The following is a 23619-nucleotide window of genomic DNA, read 5'->3' on the forward strand; positions in this document are numbered from 1 at the left end:
TTTCACATGTAGTGGTGAACGGGGTTTCAATGTAAACCAGTGACAGTAATTGATATTATTTCAGAGAGGTGGACAAACAAAAGCTTTCCTCGGCCTCAACAAGAACGAGCCTCTCAGGATCACTATCACAGCCATCAAGCAGCGTTTGTGTGTCAGTGCCCGGCATGAGCACGCTTGCCTCACCAGTGTCACTGTCACCGTCCTTTTAAAAAGCAGCCTCCTGCCAACGAGTCATTGGTTCAAGTTGCCAAGGTTACGCTGTGCGGTGGTCATCTGTGTTGCTGCGACAGTACCGGCAACCCTTTATCCCCCCCCCCCCCCCCCGAGCCTCAGACTCTGGTTCAATTTATGGAAATGAGCATCTTATTTATATTGTTTGTAATGCGTTTTACTGGACGGCAGTGAAAATTCCACAGAAAGCCGCTTTGATATACATCTGTCACTGCTCCTGATTACGACCGTGCACAATATCCTCAACAATAATTCAGCCTTGGCTAAGACCAAATGCCTTTTTGGCATTTCTTTTTTCGACAAGTGCAAATCACCCTGACGGCAGATAGAAGAAGAGGAAAAAGAAAAATCTGAGCGAGCGAAAGCTCTCTTTCCTGCAGAGTGTGATAGCTCATTAGAATTCCACACAACGAGCCCAAACAGCAAACATATTCTCCCGCTGTTACAATCCTCTGCTTATGTGCGCGCAATGACTGCGTTCCTGTGTTGACTCTGATTTAGGCAAAAGGCAAACGAAAAGGACCTGAAAGCAAGAGGCAAGTCTTCCTATTGAAAAAGTGGCAGATTGCAAATATTGATATGGCTTTTTTGGAAAAAGGCAGTGATTTGAGACAAAATGGAAACTGTGGAAAAGGAGGGCAGGAAACCATCACATCACTGCTGGAGATCGGATGGGATCGCTGCACTTGCGAGGGACGGTGTTTGCAGCTTAAAATAAACAAAGGCAGCAGAGAAGGGGAGCCAAACGTTTGCTGATTATGAAGGCTTTTGGATTTGGGGCAACTCTCTCGATAGCGCTCAAGACAGACAAAATATTTTGTCATATCGGTCTGTCATCACCATCTGATAACCTCTCGCTCTCTCTCGCTCTGTCTGTCTCTCGCTCTGTCTCTCTCTGAATATTCTGAACTCCAAAGGCAGCATTCTATTAAATGGACGAATTGTTCAATAGCGTGGATGTAGTGCAACAACTCATAACTGATGTCTTGTCCTACTTTTTTAGACAGCACCCCCAAAACTCTCTTGGCGGAAACACTCGCCTCGGGGTCTACCCAATGTCACAAATTTTACATGAATTGCATTTGGTCAGACTTCCCTTTTTATAAGCCTAATTTGCTGGTTTTCCCAGCGAGTCCTTATCTGGCGTGCCTTCTTTTTGGGCATATTCGTCATTTGTTTTCACTGCCCCTCCTACATTTTTGGGGTGTAATTAATGAACTGGACTTGGGAAGGTGTAGTGTGTGTGTGCGTGTGTGTCTGTGTGTTGGGGGGGCGGGGCATTTTCAGTGAGGACAACTTTGGTGTTTTTGTATTTCTCCATAAAGGCTGGGCTTATCATGAGAGCCTGGCCAAGATAAAGCAGAAGTGGTGGAAAAGCAGTGTTTTCCTCGATGGGCTACTTCACTGTATCCGACATGCATGTCGCTATGATTTATTAGAGGGGATGGGGAAGGGAGCGGGACACAATCAGAAAGAGAGACAATGCACTCTAAGGGAGTGGGGGGGGGGGGGGGGGGTTTATATATGTTGGGCATGTTTTAGGAGGACCTTCCCATTTGAATTCTCAAAAACTTTGTGAACGGCTTTCCATGAGTTTTTAAAGTCACTTGGAGTGTTTCTGTGTGTTCTGCCTCATACACACAGCACATCTTGCAGTCCACATGTCCCCCCCCTTGCCCCAAACATTTTAAGAGATGAAATCCCAGAATATTTGATGGCGTCTATAAACCTGCGATGGCCCCACTTAATGCTCAGCCCTTGTAAAAGTGGCCCTCAGCCAAACCTTCTCACCAGCCGTTGCCCTCAATGATCGCGGTTCATTTAACAGCGAGACACCTTCCATTGCCTGCGTACTCTGCGGCCAAATCCTTTTATCTCCCAAAAAAATTAACCGCTGTTTTTTTCTCATAATGTTGCAGCTCCACATCGGTGGGAAATTATGAGTGTCTCGTATAATTGGGAGTTTGTGCTCGTAAGGCTTAAACTTATTTTTTTCTTTACTTTAGTCTTGACACTTCAGCTTGGAATATTTCTTTTGACTGTTTTCTCATAACTGCTCGCAATGTGAGCTTATTCTTGTAAAACTTTGCTTTATTTTTCGTATTACTCACTGTGTGTCTGTGTGTGTGTGTACGTGTGTGCGTGCGTGTGTGTAATCCAAACATTACAGCCCCTATCACCATCAGATTAGATTTCTTATTTATTTACTGATGTCTCTTTCTCACACCAGCTGTTGGTCAAAAATATCTAAGTTGCGTCCTAAAATTATTTGCCTCCATTTAGCAAAGCACACTTGGTTTGTCTATTGTGGGGGAAGCAAGGCGGGAGGCAGAAATGCAATTAGTCCAATAGACTACACAATGAGCCGCATTGGCGATGTTTGACAACAGGATTAATTTGAGACCCGATGGCCTCGACTGTAAGATAAGAAATCCGCCATCCTGACCGAAAGCGAAGCATGAGATCGCTATCTTAATTCCCCAGATAAAAAGTATGAAAAAGAAGAATGGAGGCGGGAATTTCTATTGGGACAATAGCCTACACCAAGTCTGTCTTGTGCCCTCGTTTGTCTTCACTTTGTCGACGCCTTCTCTCCTCCTTTGCGCTGTCATCTCTCTTTTGTTTTCATCATCTTCCCATTTACCACTCCTCTCTTCTCTCACCGCTGGGCTCGGAGCCACGGTCAAGGTGTTCCTGCAGTGCATCCATCTTTCCCTTTGCCACTCGCTCTCTGTCCTCTCATTTCCTCATGGCTCACAGGGCAGCCACGCCAGGCATCTTTATCTGTGTCCGTGGAGGAGGTAACGGCCCGGTGCCAGCTACTAATGGACTTTTTGGAAAAAACACACACAGCCATACATCACACGGAGCGGAGGAAGGCGTCGGCGAGCCGGGCCGAAGGGAGTGTGTCGTCTGACGCGCACAAAAAAAAAAAAAGTTTGACAAAGACATAGACAAAGGGAACATCATAGTGAAGGAACAGGGAATGCAAATGTGATCGATAATGTGACTCTATTCACACTAGTTTGTTCTGTTTGGCAAGAATCTCATAGGTCTCGCCCGATTTAATCCTTAGCATTGTAAAGATGTACAATAAGCACAAATACGGTCAATGCAAATTATAAATCCAATGAACCCACACCGCTATTGACATTTTCAGCGAGCTATGGTTTTGTGCATGCGCCAAAAGCCCATAATATGATGCCAAAGTATTGTCTCATGGGAAAGTAGTAATTGGTGTCAAAGAAGTGTTGAAGTGATACACCTTAACTTCGACACTAAAATCTTTTTTATGTCAGGAAGGGCCTGGGTTGTTGGTAGAAAAGTTACACAGTTTGCAAGTAAACTCGACTGCACTTCCAAATGCCTTTTTTTTTTTCCACGAATCAAATCATTCGTAAGCCATTTATTTTTAAGCGAGATAAGGTAAATAAATTATATGCAAGTGTTTTGGGATCGTAGTCTGTGGTGCAATGAACCTACACAATTTCAGGGAGACAATTCCTTGTAAACCCGTCTGCAAAGACATCAGAATAAATCTTTGAACTTCATTTCCCACCAAATGAGGAACACGAGACAGGCCGTCAAAGTTAGTTGAGCCGGAATGTCAATCTATCAAAGTCTTATCAGTCCCTCTGGTTGTAACGTAGTTTAAGATGATCAGGCAGCTAGACATCGTTTGTGAAATGCGGCAATGGAGAAAACATGACTGTCACATCACTTTAGAAGAAGAAAAGCACCTGCCACGTTATTTACTCGCTGGAGACGCGTCAGCGATACCTTCAAGAAGCCTTAAAAGCAGCCCACAAAGAGACCATTATTAACTGAAGAGACAAAGTTGAAAGTAACTTTTTGAACAACCTTAAAAGAGGCATTGTACAGTTTCATTTTTTGACAATCTACCAAGTAAATCACATTTAATGGGGAAGTAGTCATTGATTATATGCCAGGCACTTCCATTGTACGGACTCAGACAGCCTGATTACTAGCGCTCCGTCGATCCCCAAGCCAAATGACGACATTCTTCACAAGGTGCAAAGTGCAGAAACTTTCGCAGAGCTAAGTGAGGCTTATCACGAAAGCAAGGAAAAGTCTTCAAGCTTTACGTGTCAAATTATAACCATGGCTATGAATGCATGCGCCGCATGCGTGCGATAACGCTTACAGTACAACCGCAGAGACTCAACTCTGACGGTGCGTATCCGGTTTTCATGACAAAGTAACTTGAGACAAACATGAAGCTGCATTCGTTTTATGCTTGTTGCTCATGTTCATTGAACTTGTCCTGGTGAAGAAACACCACTTTGTCAGAGGACAAAATGCGATGAATGCTGAACGTTTGCTCCAGCGTTAGCTCCTCGACCTGCTGTGTCAGCGGGCAAATTTCCTCTCAGAGTCGCATTTTCATCCCGCGTTAGCAGCTAGGTCAGGACCCGTGGCGTACTCTTGAAAATATCGTCCCTGCAGACGTCACTGATTCATTTAATTGAATTTCTTCGTTCGTGGGAGCCGTGATAGATCAATCAATAAATAAAAAAATAAAATCAGAACGCAGCTCTGCTTAGTTGGAGCCTTACACAAAGTCACACAGCAATCCTCGACATTCTTGCCTTTTGTTCAGCGAAACTTGAACTATTTCTCAAAAAAAAAAAAAACAGAACAATGAAGGGATGATGATGAAAATTGTTGGGCTGGCGGAGATTTTACACGTAAGTTCTGCAGTAAAGTGCTGGCACATAGTTGGTGTACTGTTGGAGCCATGCATCTTGATTGGGAACATTTTTATATGGCAGCAAAAAGCTACGTTGTCAGTGGAAGATAGAGAAGTAAGATAGTTCTTACACATTAGCACTTCTGGATCACTTTGTTCGAAATCATCCATTCGTTTTTTTTTAGGTCAGTGTAAAATAAATTTTAAATTGTATTGAACTGTTTTGGGATTATAGTTTGAGACGGGTATGCTTTAAACTACCTATATTAAATTGACAATTATAAACCTGTTATTGGGGGGAATCAATTATTCATGCTTTCTCGATTTCCAGGGACGTGCGGTCAGGGGAGGCAGAGCCTCACCTTGATGTGAGGGGTTAAAAAAACAAAAAAACAAAAACAAATGATGATTACATAAAATTACTTTGCATTTTAGTTGTATATCATTGAGTTTTTTTCATGGTTTCATTTATAAATCTATTGGGAAAATTACTGTACTACAACAGAGGATGCTATTGGGATGTGGCTGTTGTCTCTCTGCACATCTCAAAAATCCGCTTGTGATATGGATTCTGATTGTCCACAAAGATAAAATACATACAAAACGGGAAAAGCTGAGTTTTTCAGCAAATAGCTCTGGATGAGTCGCACAGAAAAAGAAAATATGAATCAATGCATTTGTTCAGGGTGAATTGTGAATGTCAAGTCAAGTCAACAGTATTTATAGAGCACTTTCAAACAGCCATCGCTGCATACAAAGTGCTGTACATGGAGCAATTTAACATGCACAATAAACAGTAAGACAAATCGGTAATAAAGGCGGTAGAAAGCACCAAACAGTAAAACCAAGAACAAATCTAAGTCATGCTGAGTCGAATGCCAAAGAATACAAGTGAGTTTTGAGGAGGGTTTTGAAGATGGGCAGCGAGGAGGCTTGCCGAATGTTTAGTGGGAGGTCATTCCAGGGAGAGGGACCAGCAACAGAAAAGGCTCGATCCCCTCTGAGCCTCAGTTTAGTTCTTGGTACTTCTAATAAAGTCTGGTCCACAGACCTGAGGCGCCGGGCAGGTGTGTAGGGGCGGATGAGCTCAGAGAGGTAAGGTGGCGCGAGATTATTCAGAGATTTGAAAACAAATAAGAGGATCTTGAAAATAACTCTAAAATGTGAGGGGGATTACTGTTGAAGATTCTTGATGACAAATGGCGTGTGTAGGGGTGGCTATCTATGAAGGTGTACAATGAATTGCTTTTTGGAAATGATTGTTTGGCAGCATTGTCTGCATTCTACTGAGTGCCATTCCGGCATCCCCTTGAGAAACATGAATTCTTAAAGTTCACTCCTAAATTGGAAGACGCATTTCACAGAGAGAAGTCGTGACCTTTTATACACAGGCACGCATCCCAGCTGGATCGCAAACACCATCAAAGTGCTTCCAAATCACCTCGCCGAGCCTCTTATTGGCCCATTTGGCCTCAACAAGTCAATGCAGTCCAAGTTGATTTGCATTTTCATTACCCCTCGATGTACGGAGGCACGCCAACATCACGCCCCAGCCAAAACCTTGCGCGTTCCACCTCGGCCGTTTCACTTACGACCTTTAATAAAAGTATGAGGGAGAACGTGATGCAGGTGAAGAGAAAGAAATACGTCTTCGGCTGTCAAATGCACTTTAGTAACCCTGACTGTGTGTGGATGTCCGATATGGGCTTTCTATTTTATGATTTAATGTTTTGCTTTCTGAAGTCTGATGCTGTCGCTGGCAGCACAAGATGAGCAATCCATCAAAGACACACCTTCAAATCTCAAATCGAGAAACCGATATGAGATTATATTGGGGGGTGGAGGGGGGGGTCCTTATTTTGAAAGCATAGTGTCTTTTTATGTGCGCACAAAAGGAATCAAGACGTCAAATAACAGAAAGGGGTTGAGAATGATGGTGATGTATCCCCACAAACCTTGAAATAAGAAATAACAAGCAAAGCAGGGTCGTCGGTGACCGCATTCGACACCAGGACGGGGATTTTCCCCATTCTTTCCAGTTTATGATTGTAACAGAAAATTTACTGTCGTGCCTCTGCGTATGGGAAAGGAGAGCCACAGTTGTCGATGGACTTCTCGGCTGTTTCTCGAACGCTGTAAAAAGAGTCAAAGAAAGCCAAAACGATCACTGGGCGTATGATCAGCTGTCAGCCACATCTTACGTCCAGACACTCACACGCGGACTCACCGAATGTTTTTAAAAGCATGAGAAATGTCTAAAGCTATTTTTTTAGGGGATGTAGCTTCAATAGTTTCACCTACACTGGAACTTATCCCTCACATTGAATGGGGTTTCGTAATTGCAGTCAGATGGAGTGGAAAGATTAGAAGCAACCGTAACCCAGAATTAATCATGGAAAGAGGATCCATGAACAGGATTTTCGAGTCCAGCTCAGAACAGCTCTGCGATGTTAACACAATGCAGAGTGCAGCTGCTGTTGTGTGACAGGTGTGTCATTGAAGCTAGTCACTGACCATGTGACGAGGGCGAGTGGACATTGCAAATGAAACGTTCCCTCGCAGGTCCTAATACGGCGAGTGTGTGTGTGTGTGATGGGGGGGATTGTGTGAGGTCTCGTAGAGGTCATGATGACTCATTGGCGTGTTCGAGAAACGATGTGTGCGGAACATTGCACCCACATCAATGTTTTATTCCACCCGCGAAGCCTTAAGCTACAGCTAACAGCCCTCTCTTTTATTTCTGGAGGGGTTTAAAAAGCCCGCATGGGTGGATATTATGGATTCAAAGTCGAGGAAGCAGAAGAAGAAAAAAAAACTTTATGAGTCCCTCAAGGCGGAATGAATTGTTTTCCACTCTCTTATTGACTACACAAGGGCCAACAAAAACAAACTTTACAGAATGTATTCCACTGGAGAGATTGCAGGTGCTGCGCAAAAATAAGCGCCGCTCCCCCATAGTTGGGGGTTCATTACCTTGCCAAAGGGCACGTGTGAAGTGAGTCATTATCATAAGTGTCCGCCATCTATAAGTGCTAAAAGTGTGTGAGACTGACTTTTGGAGAGGGACAAAATCAAATCACAATCAATATGCACACGCACACACCATTACAGAGCGACTTATTCCATCAGGAAAGAAATGATCATAAATGTGGTGGCTGCCGAGATATGCTTGACTGACGCTGGAGCGAGAGACACAAAGTCGACATTTTAATTCACTGCTCATCTTTTTGACACTCAGCAAAAAATTCAAGAGCCCCCCCCCCCCCCCCAACCACCCTCCACCCCAGTTTCTTTCAGTCCGCTGTCATTTGCTCGGAGAGGTCGAGCGGCTCTGTAATCTGCAATGACCTTGAAGTAGCGCACTGGCCCAGCGTGTTTGGAGCGGCGAGGTGACAGATACGATTTCAAAACCCTCCTCAAAACTCACTTGTATTTTTTGGCATTCGACTCAGCATGACTTAGATTTGTTCTTGGTTTTACTGTTTGGTGCTTTCTACCGCCTTTATTACCGATTTGTCTTATTGTTTATTGTGCATGTTAAATTGCTCCATGTACAGCACTTTGTATGCAGCGATGGCTGTTTGAAAGTGCTCTATAAATACTGTTGACTTGACTTGACGATTGACATTTAGCTGTGTGTAGCCAGCGTATGTGACTGACGAAGTGGGTGGAGTTAGCGAACAGTGTCATTGGGGGGCGGGGGGGGGGGGGGGGGGGTCACGTGTTTTAAAGTGGGATTGATGGTTGAATGAATGGACAGAACCGTCTCATCTCCCTGGGCCCCTCTCCAACTATATTAAATCACACTGAAAAAAAAGATCAAATATCTCCACTCTCTGAGCGTCGACTTTACACAGATTTTTTTCAATATGTGCAGTTGTCCTGCTTGAAATGGATACTCTCTGGCCACTACATTAGGTACGCCACCACAATCAAGACGTGCTGTATATCAAAGATTTGCTCTTCAACAACACGTTTGTGATCCATGCACAGGGTACCATGCACAGGTACTGTGACCTCGTGTTGAGGACATCTGCCTCCAGGTTATCAGTTTCTGGGTTCGAATCTCAACTCAGGTCATCCATCATAGAGTCTTCATGTTCTTGTGAAGTACTTGGGCATCCACCCACATTCTCAAAAAATGTCAAAACATCACCATAGAAAATTGAAGGAAAGAAAAGCATTGACATTGTTTCCCCATATCTTTTGAATTTTCTCGTTCGTTTTAGTACACTGGTGAATGAAATTATTTTCGTACATTGTTGCTCTGCATACTGGGAAAGATGGATGGATAGAAGGATAGACAGAACACTTAACACTCCCTTTTTCACATCTCATGCAATTGAGCGGTTGTATACCCCTCCCAAAACTGGAAGTGGCGCCTGAATGTTGCTAGTCAGGGAAACGAATGCGCACCCAAATACAATATGTAGACAATAGAATGTTTTCGATCACGTGATCTGCCATGTTGGCGGTTGGTATCGTGAAGATTCTTTTTTTTTTCCCAAACACTTAACAAGCAACAGAACAAAAAAATAAATAAAAAATGCATCGACCTCCAACATGACAAAACTATAAAAGCATTTTACTTAAAGAGGCAGCACTGAGCACCCTGCACTGTGTATATGCGGCACAAGGGTGCATCAAACACAAATACTGTGTTGACAGAGCAAGTAAACTGGTGAAAGTCGCTCACAAACAGTCAGAAAAAAAAGCCGATAAGAAACAAATTGATGCGGTTTAGTTTCACACTTCATGGATGGCCAGGCCTTCCTGAGACCTATTTGTACACACACAATTAAGTAAATTTTCCAGAGCACTCTATGTTCCCCTACCTGTTTTGATTTTTAATCTGCTCCACTAAATAGTGTATTAGGTGTTTGTAACAAAACCATTTTGAAAAAGGCAGTATCCCTTTAGGTTTGTTAGATGGCTGATTGGTTTATTAATGAACTTCGGGGTCTCGTGTTGCCCGGCAACAGAATACAAACGAGGCAGACATTCAAGACGCTTAAACGCACTCTTGCGTGAATTAATCAATTAAGATATCCAATGCAAATTCAAATGTCGCAGTGTGTTCTCTGTGGAGGCAAGCAAACATAAATAGAGAAGTACCATTGAACAAAAGGAAGAAGAAAAGAAATTCGAAAATTAATGATTTTCTTGCCGCATCCTATTCAGGGTGGCATCTTGGTTCTGGCTCACTGATCCATGGCGGATGATCCGTCTCCCACATCTGTCTCCAATTACACCTCACTTCCAGTATCACATCTCTCAGCGGTTTAACTGGGGCCCGAACAAACATTAGCATATGGTTTGACAATAGACAATGTCTTTCCGTATTTATATTTTTCTTACTTTCCCGCACTTCCTAAAGAAACAGTGAAGGTAATTAAACAACAAAGCCCCAAAAAACAAAAAAAAACTGAAAGGCGATGAAGACTTTCTCAGATTGCAATCTCGGGGGGGTGAGATCTCGAGCGAGCAGTCGAACAGAACTCCTCGAGAGGATTGTTGCCACCTGCATTAGAGGCTAACATTAGCTATGAGTAGCTGTTTTCTTTATTGCTTGGATTGGATTGTCCTGTTCGATTTTTTTTTGTATTTAACCCTTTCAGGGACCGCTACTACAGTGGGCAGTTTATCATGTTCCAGGGTGCATGAAAGGGTTAAAACAAGTGTTCAGCTTTCATAATTGTTCCCTCTGCCAAGTACGGCAAGTGAAGAAATAGGGACTTTAGCTTAGACTCTTTGCGTGGTATACCACTCTGTAATGCACACTACTGTCCCCTGCAGGACTGAAGTGGGATATTATGGCAACTGACAATAACAACTGGGATGACTGGCAGGGAGGAATCTAATACTCTTTATGCATTTTAATATTTGAAATTGAGTGCCACCTGCTTTCCAGCACGCATGTGGAGCTCAAGCGCACCATATGAGGAAAGGACAATGGCAAGCACACAAGTGAGTGTCAGACAATATTCTCATACATACAGTATAGGGGATATGCATCTGAAAAGTCACAAATAAACAAGGCACCGAGACAGGTCCAGTCGTGGAAAAAATGATTGACAGCAAAGAAACAAAATTAATCTCTCGGCATGGTAGGTCTGACAATCACGAAGGGACATACTCTGCATCTGCTGAACCTTGATTCATTTTTCTTGCCCCTAATGTAAGTTTTATTCAAATGTCTGCACTTATTTCTAGAAGCCTGATGGAATATTCAACCCGGGACGAATCTGTACTCTCTTGATTTGTTAATAAATGAGAATTCAAGAAAAGCAGCGACAGAGTCACTCAAGGTGTTCAAACAGGCGATATTTGTTACAGAAGTCAAAAAGGTCCATTGTCTTACAATGGGCTGGCTATGAATGAGTTCAATAAGAATCAAATAAAAGCAGCAGCAGCAGAGTCAGCGGGATGCAACAGAGATGAGGTTAGGAAGATGCTTGGAGCTGGAAAAAAAAAAATAAGTTTGATCTTACACTGTGTGCTTTTGGATCAGAAACAGTCACTGCGAGAGTTGGGAGATAGGGCATTGTTTAAAAAAAAAAAATCAGCAGACGGTGCAATTATTTGGGAGCGAGGCTGGAGTTGTCTTTTTTTTTATGCTTGTGTGGCCCAAGATGTGAAGATATCAAGATGTGAGCATGTCTCCGGGCAGTTGCTCTTTTCTTTTACTCCGAGAGAGTCTCATGCCTACTTTGCTCTTATTTCTCGGAATCACATGAATCAAAGTCATAGAGGAGTGATGCAAGATGACAGGCAAACAGGGACAAAGCCAAAGTGACTTTCGAGATACAAGTTAACTCTTTACGGGGCGCTCGCTAAAATACTTGAAAAGTCACTACTTTTAACTTTTTAAATCGTCACGATGCAGTTATCTTTTTTAAAAAAAATAATTATTTCTGTTTGTACCCTTGAAAGTTATATAAATTTTCCATATCATTGTAAACTGAGGATCCCCCTTATTGCAGTGCCGTGATACAATGCAACAGCAATCAAGAACTGCAGCAGCAATAATCCAGACTAATGTTCCTGGGCTCTTATTGCTACGCCACCACAACTCTCCAAAAACATTTCAGAGTGACAAACAAGACACCCAGTATGTAAACAACAGGAGAGAAACAGGAGCGCGTTAATTTTTTCTGCTCCCCAGGTAGAGAGGATCAAAATCAAAAGAGTGGCGCGAGTGATGGAAATACAAGCGAAGCACCAAGACGCCTTAAATGTTTTGATTACGATTGTGAGCAGTCTGTCATATGTGAAATGCTCAAACAACGATTAGGATTCATGTGGAGATTTGTTGTCGGGCTGCCGGGTGCCATGTTGGTGCGCTTTGAGGGAGTTTTGAGAAAGTTCACCTCGACTCAACTCTAGACATGCTACAGAGTCAACACTTTTAGCAGTTCACTCGAGGCAAAAGTCAACTTGGTTCTTATGCCCACGCAATAAAAGCGCTAAAAGCTCCCAAGATGCTACTAAGTGCAACAGTATGGCCTTACACAAATACAAATTTGGGCATCCATTTGATTAAAAATGTTGCTGTATACTCCAGGCATGGTTTAAAAATCTGAAATGTTTGCACCCAAAACACTTAATGAGAGCACATCGCGTGTTCGTCTTCATAAAAGCTATTTTTAAGGTGTTTTTGTTTGATTGAAGTGGGATTACCACAACCTCAGAGTCCAGTTCCATTTCTTATTACATTTCAAATTATTTTAAACAGCTGCATGTTCTACGTTCATGGACTGCTTATATTAACATTCAGGTTTTGGGTTAAACGAGGTACACACATACTGATTTTTAACATCATCATCATCATCATCGAGTCTCCACCCCCAAATCAAATGTCTATTGTAGTTCCAGGGCTGACCTGTGAGAGGCAGTACATTGTAGCTACAGGGCTTCCAAACTGAGTAAAATAACGATTGTTGTAGTAGAAGAAGTAATGTAAGCCACTTGGCTAACTGTTAGCTTAGCCCTTCTTGAAAAAGCTCTGTTGTAGAGTTAGCTGCCGGTATTTATCCAGGTTCTCAACACCGCACACTGCTTCCGCATATCACCAAGCGACCAAGTCTCATCGTAGGATCAGCGTACCGCATCGCACACCCATTCACATTGTGTGCAACCAAGATCTGATCGAAGTCACTCCTGCCACCTAGTGGTGATTTATCCTACGGAATTCATTCCCACAGCCTTGAGACTGATCGAATATTTTTTTAATAAAACACCCAAAACATATTTATACGTTTTGGCATGAAATGAGTTAAACAATAACAAATGCAGTGGGAATTGTTGACCTAGCCATATGATACTGGTAAGCAAGATCCGTAACATGCAGAATTCTGGGGCATTTTTTTTTATTCTGATTTTTGTGGGAGTGGGGCGGGGGGTTCCAAGTCAAATTTGTACGAGTTGCGAGTCGTTGGAATTCAAATGTTCCACTCTATCATCTAAAATGCTGCAGGAGGGGGTTAGCCCCTCTGCTGCACTATCCATGAGCAATGTCAGTACATGTGCCCACTTTAGTTTGATGTTAGACTTCTTCCTACTTGGGAACTCAAAATGAATCCTCATTATACCTTCGTTATAACGTAGCTCAGTCATCAACACAAACGTGCCAACATGCTAACGTGATAGTTAATCCGTCTGAAGTGGCCTCAGTGAAAGGTGCGGCATGTAGCAGGTGGTGGCATAATAACAGGAGCGTTGTTTATTCAGTTTGCAAGCAACTACAGGAGTTTAGCAAATTTTATTTGAAGCACTTTGTGGCGTGATGTCAACTCAGCAGCAGGCTATCGAATTTGCATGTCAACAGTTTAACCTGCATAATGACTCCATGGGAAAACGCCCTGCCGCATGTTATCTTTATCATCCTCAGCATCAAGTCTACACAAACAGACATTTTCTTCCTGCGGTCACCAACTGCACTGATGCTATGTTTTTAAGATTCAAGGACATGAGCCTCTCCCATCTGTTGTTGTTCAGATCATAAAAGAAGTACCCGTAGAGACATTGGCAGGAGAAGTATAGAATGAAATTTGTATAACTCCTGAGTTTATTCATAACAAAATCATGAGTTCATCTCAGAAGCATCACAATGAATGTTGCAACCTTGCTGCTTTTTAATGGATCCAATGAAAAGACTCTTTTATTCTAAAGTCTGTTTCTGAAAAATTGTGATCTATAAAAATAAAAATAAAAAGAAAGAAAGAAATCAACGAGAAAGTCACTCAGTTGAGCACAGACCCCCGGCAAGGTGGAAAGATTATGGTCTGCATACAAACGCCAACAGAACACGATAAACCTTTTTTTTTTTTTTTGCATGATTATGTGTGTACAGTATAAAACCGCAACCAAGAACTGTTCAGTGAAATTGTGAGAGGTGCAGTTTCACATTGTAGTTTTTATATGACTCTTCATCAAAATGCCTGATTATTTATTCGATTCATTGGCAGTTCTCGGGCGTTACCATATTTCCATTCTGGGGTGACAAATTCCTTCATCCGCACTTTTAATTGTACTTTGCATTAATTGCCAAGAGAAAAACACTGGTGTCGTTTTGGCTCCATACATGCTGTTGACTAATACCGCAACTGTTTGCATTCATTTCGGTCTCTATAGTCAGTGCATACAAAGCCACGCAAATCTTTTCCAACTTTCTCTGTGGGAATCTGAAGTATTTCAAGCACCCAATCTCTTTTCTTTCCTAATTGTAAAACAATACCGAAAAGCCATGAAATTATCCTGAAGAGTAAAAGAAGCACTTTCAGGTTTGTCTGAAAGGTTAAGAGTTGAATGAAGTAACATTCTGAAGCTCTGCGGTGAATTATTGCGCGCGCGCACACACACACACACACACACACACACACACACACATGCCTACTTCACAGGATTACAGACTGTGAAATTATCCAATCAGAGGTGCTTGTCGGTTCGCAGGTATCAGTCATCACGCGTAGGCCAACTGAGGTGAAAGTCTGCAAGGCATTGAAAATTTCATAAAGTACCATTAAACTTTATGACACACCAAGTGAAAATAAAGATGTTTGGAGGAATGGTATTGAAGTGTCGCCGCTGAGTTGTTGGTTTCTTGACTTTTTATTTCTCCGCATAAACATGAGGTTGCGTTTAATGTTATCACGAGGCTGTGCGAACAATTACCTTTGGCTCTTGTCGAACAGATGCCGATCATGAATTATAACACATGAACAGGCTTGTTGCCCTTAGCATCTCATAACAAATCTCAACAAAAGACAAAACAAAGTGGAACTGGTTGTCACGCCTACTTTGTCCGACATTAGAGGCAGATTTTGTTGGTTGAAAGATTCAGCCGTCGAGGTACCACTTTACACGTACCCCACGAGGGGGGAATAAAATGAGCCAGGAAGCCAATAACACTCCTGCATTTCGAGTGGAGAGGGAACGATAAGCAGTGAAGTTGTTTTTCCATTTAAATTTGCTATCTCAGAAGAGAAGAGTAACCTTGCTGTGGTGCGCTTATGAAATATTGTCTGTGATGAATTAGTCCTTGGCGGCCGTCTGGAATGTTTGTGCAGCCCTGCCGATCCATCTTGATCTACACAAATATTTCAATCATTCACTCACAAAAGATGTCCCATGTCTTGACATAAGCGCCGGGCTTTTCTAAACCGCCGTTCACATTTTATTTCAGGTGAAGTACGGCCGCTTCGGCTTCGTGTGGGACGTGGCGGTGCTGGAGTACGCCGCCAACAACGACGAGGATTGTTCCTTCTACACGGTGGGCAGCAACGCGCCGGACCGCGGCTACGGCATCGCAATGCAGCACGGCAGTCCCTACAGAGACATTTTTTCCCAGAGGTAGGCGCCACTCCCTCGAGGCAACCGCTCGGTGGCATCGTGGTTTCTTCTTGAAAGTCACGATTGACATGCAAATTGGTGTAATTCTACATCACAACTGCAGGCGCCCCGCTCCCGCTGCTCACTTTTTCATAAAAAAAAAAAAAGAATAACTTTACCGAGATGACTCCTCATATTTATTCTCTCCTTGTCTAAAGGTCAAACAGGTTTTCCATCAGCACTTTTAAATTCACTTTGACAAAATAGAAAATGTCCACTCTGATAAAATTCTGCCTTCGGCGATGCTTGAAAATCGGCTCCTTAAGCCAGCCGGCAACTAAAAGCAGAATAAATTGTGCGTTCTGTATATCTTTCAGGAGGCAGATTGCACTCTTTCAGCCTGTGAGAAGCTATGTTACTTAGCATTAGCATCAATCCTTCCTTCACTGCGATTCACACATCATCAGACAATCTTTCAAGAGACGCATATCGACACAAAGCATACGGCTGGATTTACACTGCAAGTGCAGGTGCCTAAATATGATTCCATGCCCGTGTCCTTATTTTGAATGTTTCCATCCGATTTTGACAGATATGGGCTGTGTTTACATTCATGAGCACAAGAAACATCCTCGTGCAGGGGTCCAAATTGCAAGTAAATAACTCCACATACATCAGCACTAGACAGGGACCGCATTAAAGGCGACAATAAGTCAATTATGTCAGATATACATTTTTTTTAAGCCTGCCAGTTTCACTTCGCGATATCGTTTTAGTCAAACATGCCGGTTTGTCTGTAATGTTGAGACCCAAGTCTCAAGACGACATTGAATTCTAAAACAAAACAGACAAAAGTTTTCCCTCTACCAAGTGTGCCAAAGCATGACAGCCAACTCGCCTTAAAATCTAATAATTCAACTCTATAAAGTCAAAGCAGGACCAAATATCTCTTGTATGATGAAGGTCCTGTCATGAAGACATTCAGAGTCCCTCCTTCCTGACTGGAATGTGGCTGCATCAACAATAGACTTGCATCACGGGTGTGGTGGGGTGTCAAGGGCCTGGTATTACTTTGCTGGGTTCTGTTTTAAAGGCTACTGCTTGAACATGTAACCTACTAAACAAGATAACCTTGTTGATTTAAGCGTATGTAAATCGGCGTGAGGGGGCGGCGGCATATAAAATCTTGCCTCGGGGCGCCACATTGGCCGGGCCCTGCTGAGTGTTATGTTTGCGCACCTTTCAAAAGATATTTTCATGCATATTTACAAAGCACATACCACCTTCTTAAAAAAAAAAAAAGTAAACTTTTAGTGATTATTTTGCACACTCACTTGAGAAAATCTCATCATGCACACAGTGAATTACAAATAATTAGCAACACCAATCGCCTCACGACCGACCTCATTTTGTTTTTGTCGGTCCAGTTATGAGCTGTGCCCTGATTGTTTCCTTGTAGGAGCTCGGATGCCTCGCTGCCCGCATTGCAGCTGCAGTCGTATAAATCCCAAGTTTTTCTTGCTGGCCTGCGTACGGAACGCTTGTGTGTTTCTCGTGCAGCTTTCCTCTTTTTAATGATTGTGTGAAAGGGATCATGACGAGAACAGGGAAAACATACTTTGTCGAAGGCTGTGATCATCAGTGGTGTTGTTCAATTTCTATGTACTGTCAATTAAAACGGTAGGCTCGTCAGTTTATTTCAGCGGGATTAGTAAAGCAAACGTTTGACATGTTTTGAGAGAGACATTTCCTTTGTGAGTGCTTTCAAGTAGAGTTATTATGTTGCTCATTATTTCTATCAACAAGTTGCTAATTAGAAGTCCATATATCCTACTGTTTTTTGACCATGCAAACCACTAATGCAATCACACTGCAGTTTGTTCAATTCTGTGAACAGCTCATTTGTTAAACAACACTTATTAGCCGACACAGAACTGGAATTTCAAAAAAAAATGTTGAGATGGTTCATTTGTCATCAAGCAGAGAAATATTGTTGTGAAATGTACTTCCATACTGGCTTCAGTATAAAACGAAGAGGGGATATTGGAAGGGGTGATGCAGAGTGCAAATGTGCATATGGGATTTTAAACACACACACACAATGCGACATATTTTTTATAAAAGGCCAACATCTGCCTGAAGCATTCATCGTCTGACAACTCACATTCTTTTGAAACACAAAGCTGCAGTTCTCGGGTTTGTGTCAGTCATCACTTGTCACTTCCCTTCATATATAATGCATGTGAATGACCGTACAACGTCAGGACAACAACAAAAGGGAAAAAGAAATACATTTTTGTCAAGCACGCGTCTTTCCAGCCATTAAATGTTTCTCTCCATTGATGTGCTGACTGTGAGTGATCCATCTCAATAATCGCTTTGAATATGTTGAAGGGTATAGCGCAAGGATCACTACTGGGTCCACTTGAGATTAGTAATAATTCTGGCAGTAAATATATATTCATGTTGCCCAGTGTTCACATAAGTACTTCGGTTAAGTATTTAAAGACGGTGTTCATTGCCTTTGATCATTTTCCCTATTATCCAGGGACATGCGTTCAGGGCCAGCAAGTGAGTCAGGGTCTCTCTAGCTCCCTCTGCTGGACGTCTTCTGCATGTGACGAGTAAAAAAAATCGTTTTAATATAAAACAAATAAACAAAAATGATGACATTAATTTCCAATGTAGTTCAGTAGCCGTGTTCCCATTGATTTTATTTGTTGAGCTAATGATTAGTTTGGGACATGCAGATTTAGTCGCCATCTTGAATTCCCCGGTGATCCCTTCCATTCACCTGTACCAGGGTAACTGCGTTTGGCTCCAATAAATTCGTAACTCATTAAATTCTTTTCGGATTTGGACGTAATGACACCAGACACTTAAGTAATTTTATAATTGGGGCTTTCATAACATATTAAATACTCAGGGAAGCTCAAAAGCTATTTTTACTTCAAAAAAAGGTCTCCAAAAAAGACAACTTGACCTGAGATTAAAGATCATTTTATTTTTCTTGCTAGCACATCGTTCCACAGTGTGGAATCAATTGAATCATAATTAAAAGCTCTGAAAACAACCTTACCTTCCCTTAGACGTGTTTTAATGAATAAAGTCAAAATTGAAATATAGGCAAACCTTCTTCAAACCTTTTGACTTCATATTTTGACTCCAGGGAAGTGGTGCCTCACCAGTCATGAAACTCACCGCACGTCACTGCTAGGATTAATTCTTATCAAAATGTATTTGGTGTGAGAGCTCCTGATGCCCAAAAGATGCCCTCATGAATCTAAATTATTCCGAACATCGGCAGATGACAGAGTAATAAGTAATTTTTTGCCAAAGCTAGAAAGAAACATTACACTGCGCATTTGGCCTGTGTGTGTTTGTCATCGTATTTAACTTCCTTACGCTCAGCTATTACCCGACGTTCCCCAAAGGTATTTTTACAGATGGGGACGGATGATTGCCTCTGACACTATAGAGAGAAAGGGGATGCCACTGTCTTTAGAAAGCGACAGCCTCCTCTAACATGCTCATTTTCAACCACTTTGGTGTGAAGAAGAAGCCATTGCTAGAGGTCAGGTGAAGCGCCTCCATCTGGGTGTGCTTGCTGCAGCAGCGGAACAAATGCGGTGGCTGACTGCGTGTTTCCATGTTTGTGTGTTTTTCTGATGGATGGAGACAGCCTGCAGATTTGCCAGAGTCGGAAAAAGTCCAGTGTGAAGGGATAGTCTGCTAATTTCAACTGACAGCTACACACAAGTCCTTTTGAGGTCCTGAGAGGAAATGAAAGGAAAATAGTCAAAAGCCTCTCTCAGGGTAGAAACACACACACACACTTACGCTCATCAAATACCGTGTAGATTTACTGTTGGCAGTGGGAGGATTTAAAAAAAAAAGTATTATAATGATTCAAAGGGTTTGATGCCCGCTGTTCACAAACTTATGAAGTACATGTGACATCCGCCACGAATGTCCGCAGAGCTCAGAATTTCGTCTGCCTGTACCCTGGTCAAATACACCAAAATCATGTTCGACCAGCTGTGCCAGTATTTAGAAAATGTTGTTGAAAAGAATGTCTGTTACCGCTTTTGCTGTCAATATTTGTCAATTTATCGCCAAAAGAGAACTTTCGTTACTTCTCTGCTGTCATTGGCTCTGTATTCTTTCACGCATTATTGGCATTTGTATTTTTCGTTATTCTTCCTTTACTCTGAATCTCAATTGAGATGCGCCGCGCATGTACCACCTGCACCGGTTCGTGCAGGAAACAAAAAAAAAACTGCAAATGGCATCTTTGTGACGCTCACTCATCCTCATGACTGCTGAAAATGTTGCTGGCTTTTTGAAAAATACCTGATGCAAGTATCAAACAATTGTCATTTTAAACCGCCCAAGCTTAATTTTGGCATTGTTCACTTGACAGCTTACTGATTCCCTTTTCATATCTTAGCCAAACAATAAATTGAGGTTAAACGAGTGTCGCTGTTGTGTTGAAACAATTTCTCCCGCACAAAATTCTCCTCGGATTGTATTAAAGCACTGCAGGGACCAATGAAAACAAAGTTAGCCCTATATGGCTCTTACAAACTGTTTTCTCAATGTTTTTTTGTATTCTGGCAAGCAGCGCCCTGGGCAGTAAATTTGTTGGAAATAAATTACAGGTGAAAAAAAAGAAGAAAACAAAAATCTATCGATGAACTGACTTGTGAAAGTTTTTTTATTGTCGACCTTGAAGGGAAAAAAAACCCCAATAAGCATCTGAGTTTATTCTGTAAACTAGCTACAATACTGATTAAATAAAAGGTGCCGTTGATGTGCGCACAAAACTGCTTTTGTCCAAATCAATTTCGCAATTTGAGTCCCGGCAGAATGCTTGTAAACAGTTTGTGCAGACCTTGTATGTATGACATCTATAATGTAACGTTTATGTCATTGTCGCTGGCTAGCTATCATTCAAACGCCGCCCACACAGTTAGTGCTTTCATTAAATCTTTATTATTCCCAATTAATGATGGCAACGTTTCCCCCCTTCACTCTCTCAATGTGTTAATGACGGTTAATGAACATTTGACTTGACTGTGTTGTTTATCCTGCTCCGGCTTTGATGATCCGCTCCGCTTCGCCCACACACTCTGCCTTAATGAGACCTAATTGAAAACTTAACTTACGCTAGGAATCCTCCGAACACTTATTGGAATTACTGAGCTTTTGTTGAATTCCTTAAGGGAACAAAGACCTTTCATCCCTGCTTGTACGGCTTCCGCGTGGAAAAAAAAAATGGGAGCGTGGCGATTCCTCAACTAGCACTACGGGATCACAGTCGGGGTCGTCTTGTTTTCTGTGTCACGGTTTCCTCTGCGTTCCTAACCATGTGGTGGTCTGTGCGGTTTTTCATGCCTTCTTATGCAAGCGGAACCTTTAAAGTTGAATGCAATTGGTTCCTCGACACATGTTGTCCTTTCACTTGAAATCTATTACATTTCAAATGAATCTGAACAGTCAACATAAACTCTAGAGAAGTTGAAGTAAACATTGTCTCATGAACAAACTCAAATGAAAAGAGGCTCGACTTACTCTGGAGCGGACGCAGCTATGATTTTCTTCCTTGCTGTTGCTCTCAAATGGCACAGTTGGCATGTAGGCGGCAAAAATGGGTCGCGGGGCGTGCTGGAGCCTATCCCAGCTGTCTTCGGGCAGTAGGCGGGGGACAATACCCTGAACCGGTTGCCAGTTCAAGGTGCTGCGGTCGCAGGTCGCACAGAGACGAACAACCATCCACGCACACACTCACACCTAGGGACAAGTCAGAGTGTTCAATCAGCCTGCCATGCATGTTTTTGGAATGTGGGAGGAAACCGGAGTACCCGCAGAAAACCCACGCAGTCACGGGTAGAACATGCAAATTCCACACAGGAAGGCCGGAGCTGGAATCGAACTCAGTACCCTTGCACTGTGAGGTCGACGCGCTAACCACTTGCTCACCGGACCGCCCGCCTCTTACAAATGTTGATAAAAATCTGATATTTATCTTATCTGATACCCGCAAGTGCAACATAAAAGGACAGTTCTCATATACCTTGTCATTGAGAGTTTGGCCTTATGGAAATGTATTGATTGGTGATATGTACACACACACTTGTCTGCTGAAAAGTATCTGCACATTAAAAAAAACAGCTCCTGTTAAGATAAACTACAATGAAATTAAATATAGTCTGAATATGCTACATATGAAGCACTGTGTGTTGAGAATGAATTAAGCAAACTAATTTGGGTGCTACATACCTTTAAACCACACGGGGAGAAAAAAAATGTGATGATGCAATTGATTGATTCTCTCCAAAGTCTCGACACTAAGTAAGTCTGTGACCCGAGGTTCCACTGTATAGTAATTTAACCCTTTCATTCACTAATAATGATAACCTGTAACCTGATAACATGATAAGCTGTCCACTGTAGTAACCGCTGTCCCTGAAAGGGTTCATTTGAAACTGGGCAGCCATTCTTTCAGTTTACTCAAAATCCACCCCAAAAGCACCGGGCTGTCTTTTTCTACTTTCAATGTGTGTTCGTCGTAGCTTCTTGTACTCAACAATCAGCATCATATTGCTGCTTAATATTTGATCATCATTGATCTCAGCTCTGTCTAAAATGTCTGGGTCAGCTCGAATCGTCCCTGTTCATTAGGTCAGCATGTGTTTTGCCGCCTTGACAACATGTCATCAGACAACAAGGATGGTCACCAGAGAGAGTCGAATTTGGCACTGGGAAGAAGGTTTGATCAAAAGCGAAATTGAGTATGCACTACCAGTCCTCAGTGTCTTGACGGCGATTGATGTCGAGCTGCGCCCCAGCCTTGTTCTCGCAGCTTTTATCCAAAAGCATAGGAAAAGGGCTTTAATAAAATGAGCCCTTTTTCAAAAATCGGGTCCATGCCGCTGATTAATCTTGCCACTCTTGATGGTGACCTGCTAGTGTGACAGGACAAATCAACAAAATTACACAATCCTGTGTCGTTACTCTTGATCACAGCTTTTGACTCGTTTTTACCGTGTGCAAGCAATTAATTTGTACAAATATTTTGAGTAACCTGGCGTTTTTATTTTGCCACCCATCTTTTCGGCAGATTTTCAGCTCATAATTTTTGCTTCAATGTTATTTTTATTCATTCCAACAAATACGCCTGAATGTTCCATGTGTTGTTTTGTGCTTTGCTTTTTCATTTTCTTTTTTTTGTTGCTATATTGTGGTAACACAGTTTATAATTGCTCTTGGGGAAACAATGTAAATGTGACAAACACCGTTGTAATCAGGCAGCGGCAAGAAATGTTTATGTCCCGGTTCAGCCGGTATTGGAATTCACTTGAGAACACGGTACCATTGAGTGACTACAGTTTTGTAGACAAGTTCGCCATGGCTTGGTATTTGTGCCTGAGGCTCGAAACCCTCTCCCTCTCTCTCTCTCTCTCTCTGGGCTTTGAGAACAATGCTCCTGATTTCATTGCGTCAAAGCGACAGTTAGCTGGCCATTTTCAAAAGCTCATGCATTGAAAAGCAGGATCGCCGCTGTGTGATGGAGAGAGTCCAATAGCCACAGTCCATTAAACAAGCCCATTGAGGATGTGTGATATTGACTTATTCCCAGATTAATGCGGGTCACATAACTGTAAAGACCATAATCATAATTTTATGGTTAAACTCATTCAAAGGAGAATCCTCCTTGATCTAGCGTTTGGGCTGTTATTGACACTCACTAAGCCTGAAACAATAACAGTATAGAAACGGAAAAACGCATAACTCTGAAGACTTTGAAACCTCCAAGATATCGGAAGTGCTTGTGGATCCGGTCA

General features: G+C 42.3%; 1 protein-coding gene across 4 annotated transcripts in view; it reads left to right on the forward strand.

Annotated features, from left to right (window-relative positions):
* Positions 1-23619, forward strand: part of grid2 (glutamate receptor, ionotropic, delta 2) — a 377460-nt gene that overhangs the window by 333739 nt on the left and 20102 nt on the right. For all 4 annotated transcript variants that reach the window (XR_015100984.1, XR_015100985.1, XR_015100986.1 and 1 more), the window contains exon 14: positions 15627-15793. Coding sequence is in view for 1 of the 4 variants with exons in the window: in XM_086111957.1 (XP_085968083.1) it covers positions 15627-15793 (167 nt within the window). In the remaining 3 variants the exon portion in view is untranslated. The remainder of the gene's footprint in view (positions 1-15626; positions 15794-23619) is intronic.

This window comes from Hippocampus guttulatus, chromosome 5 (genome assembly GCF_054856545.1).
Source record: "Hippocampus guttulatus isolate MCC_2025c chromosome 5, RoL_Hgut_1.0, whole genome shotgun sequence".
Lineage (NCBI taxonomy): Eukaryota > Metazoa > Chordata > Actinopteri > Syngnathiformes > Syngnathidae > Hippocampus > Hippocampus guttulatus.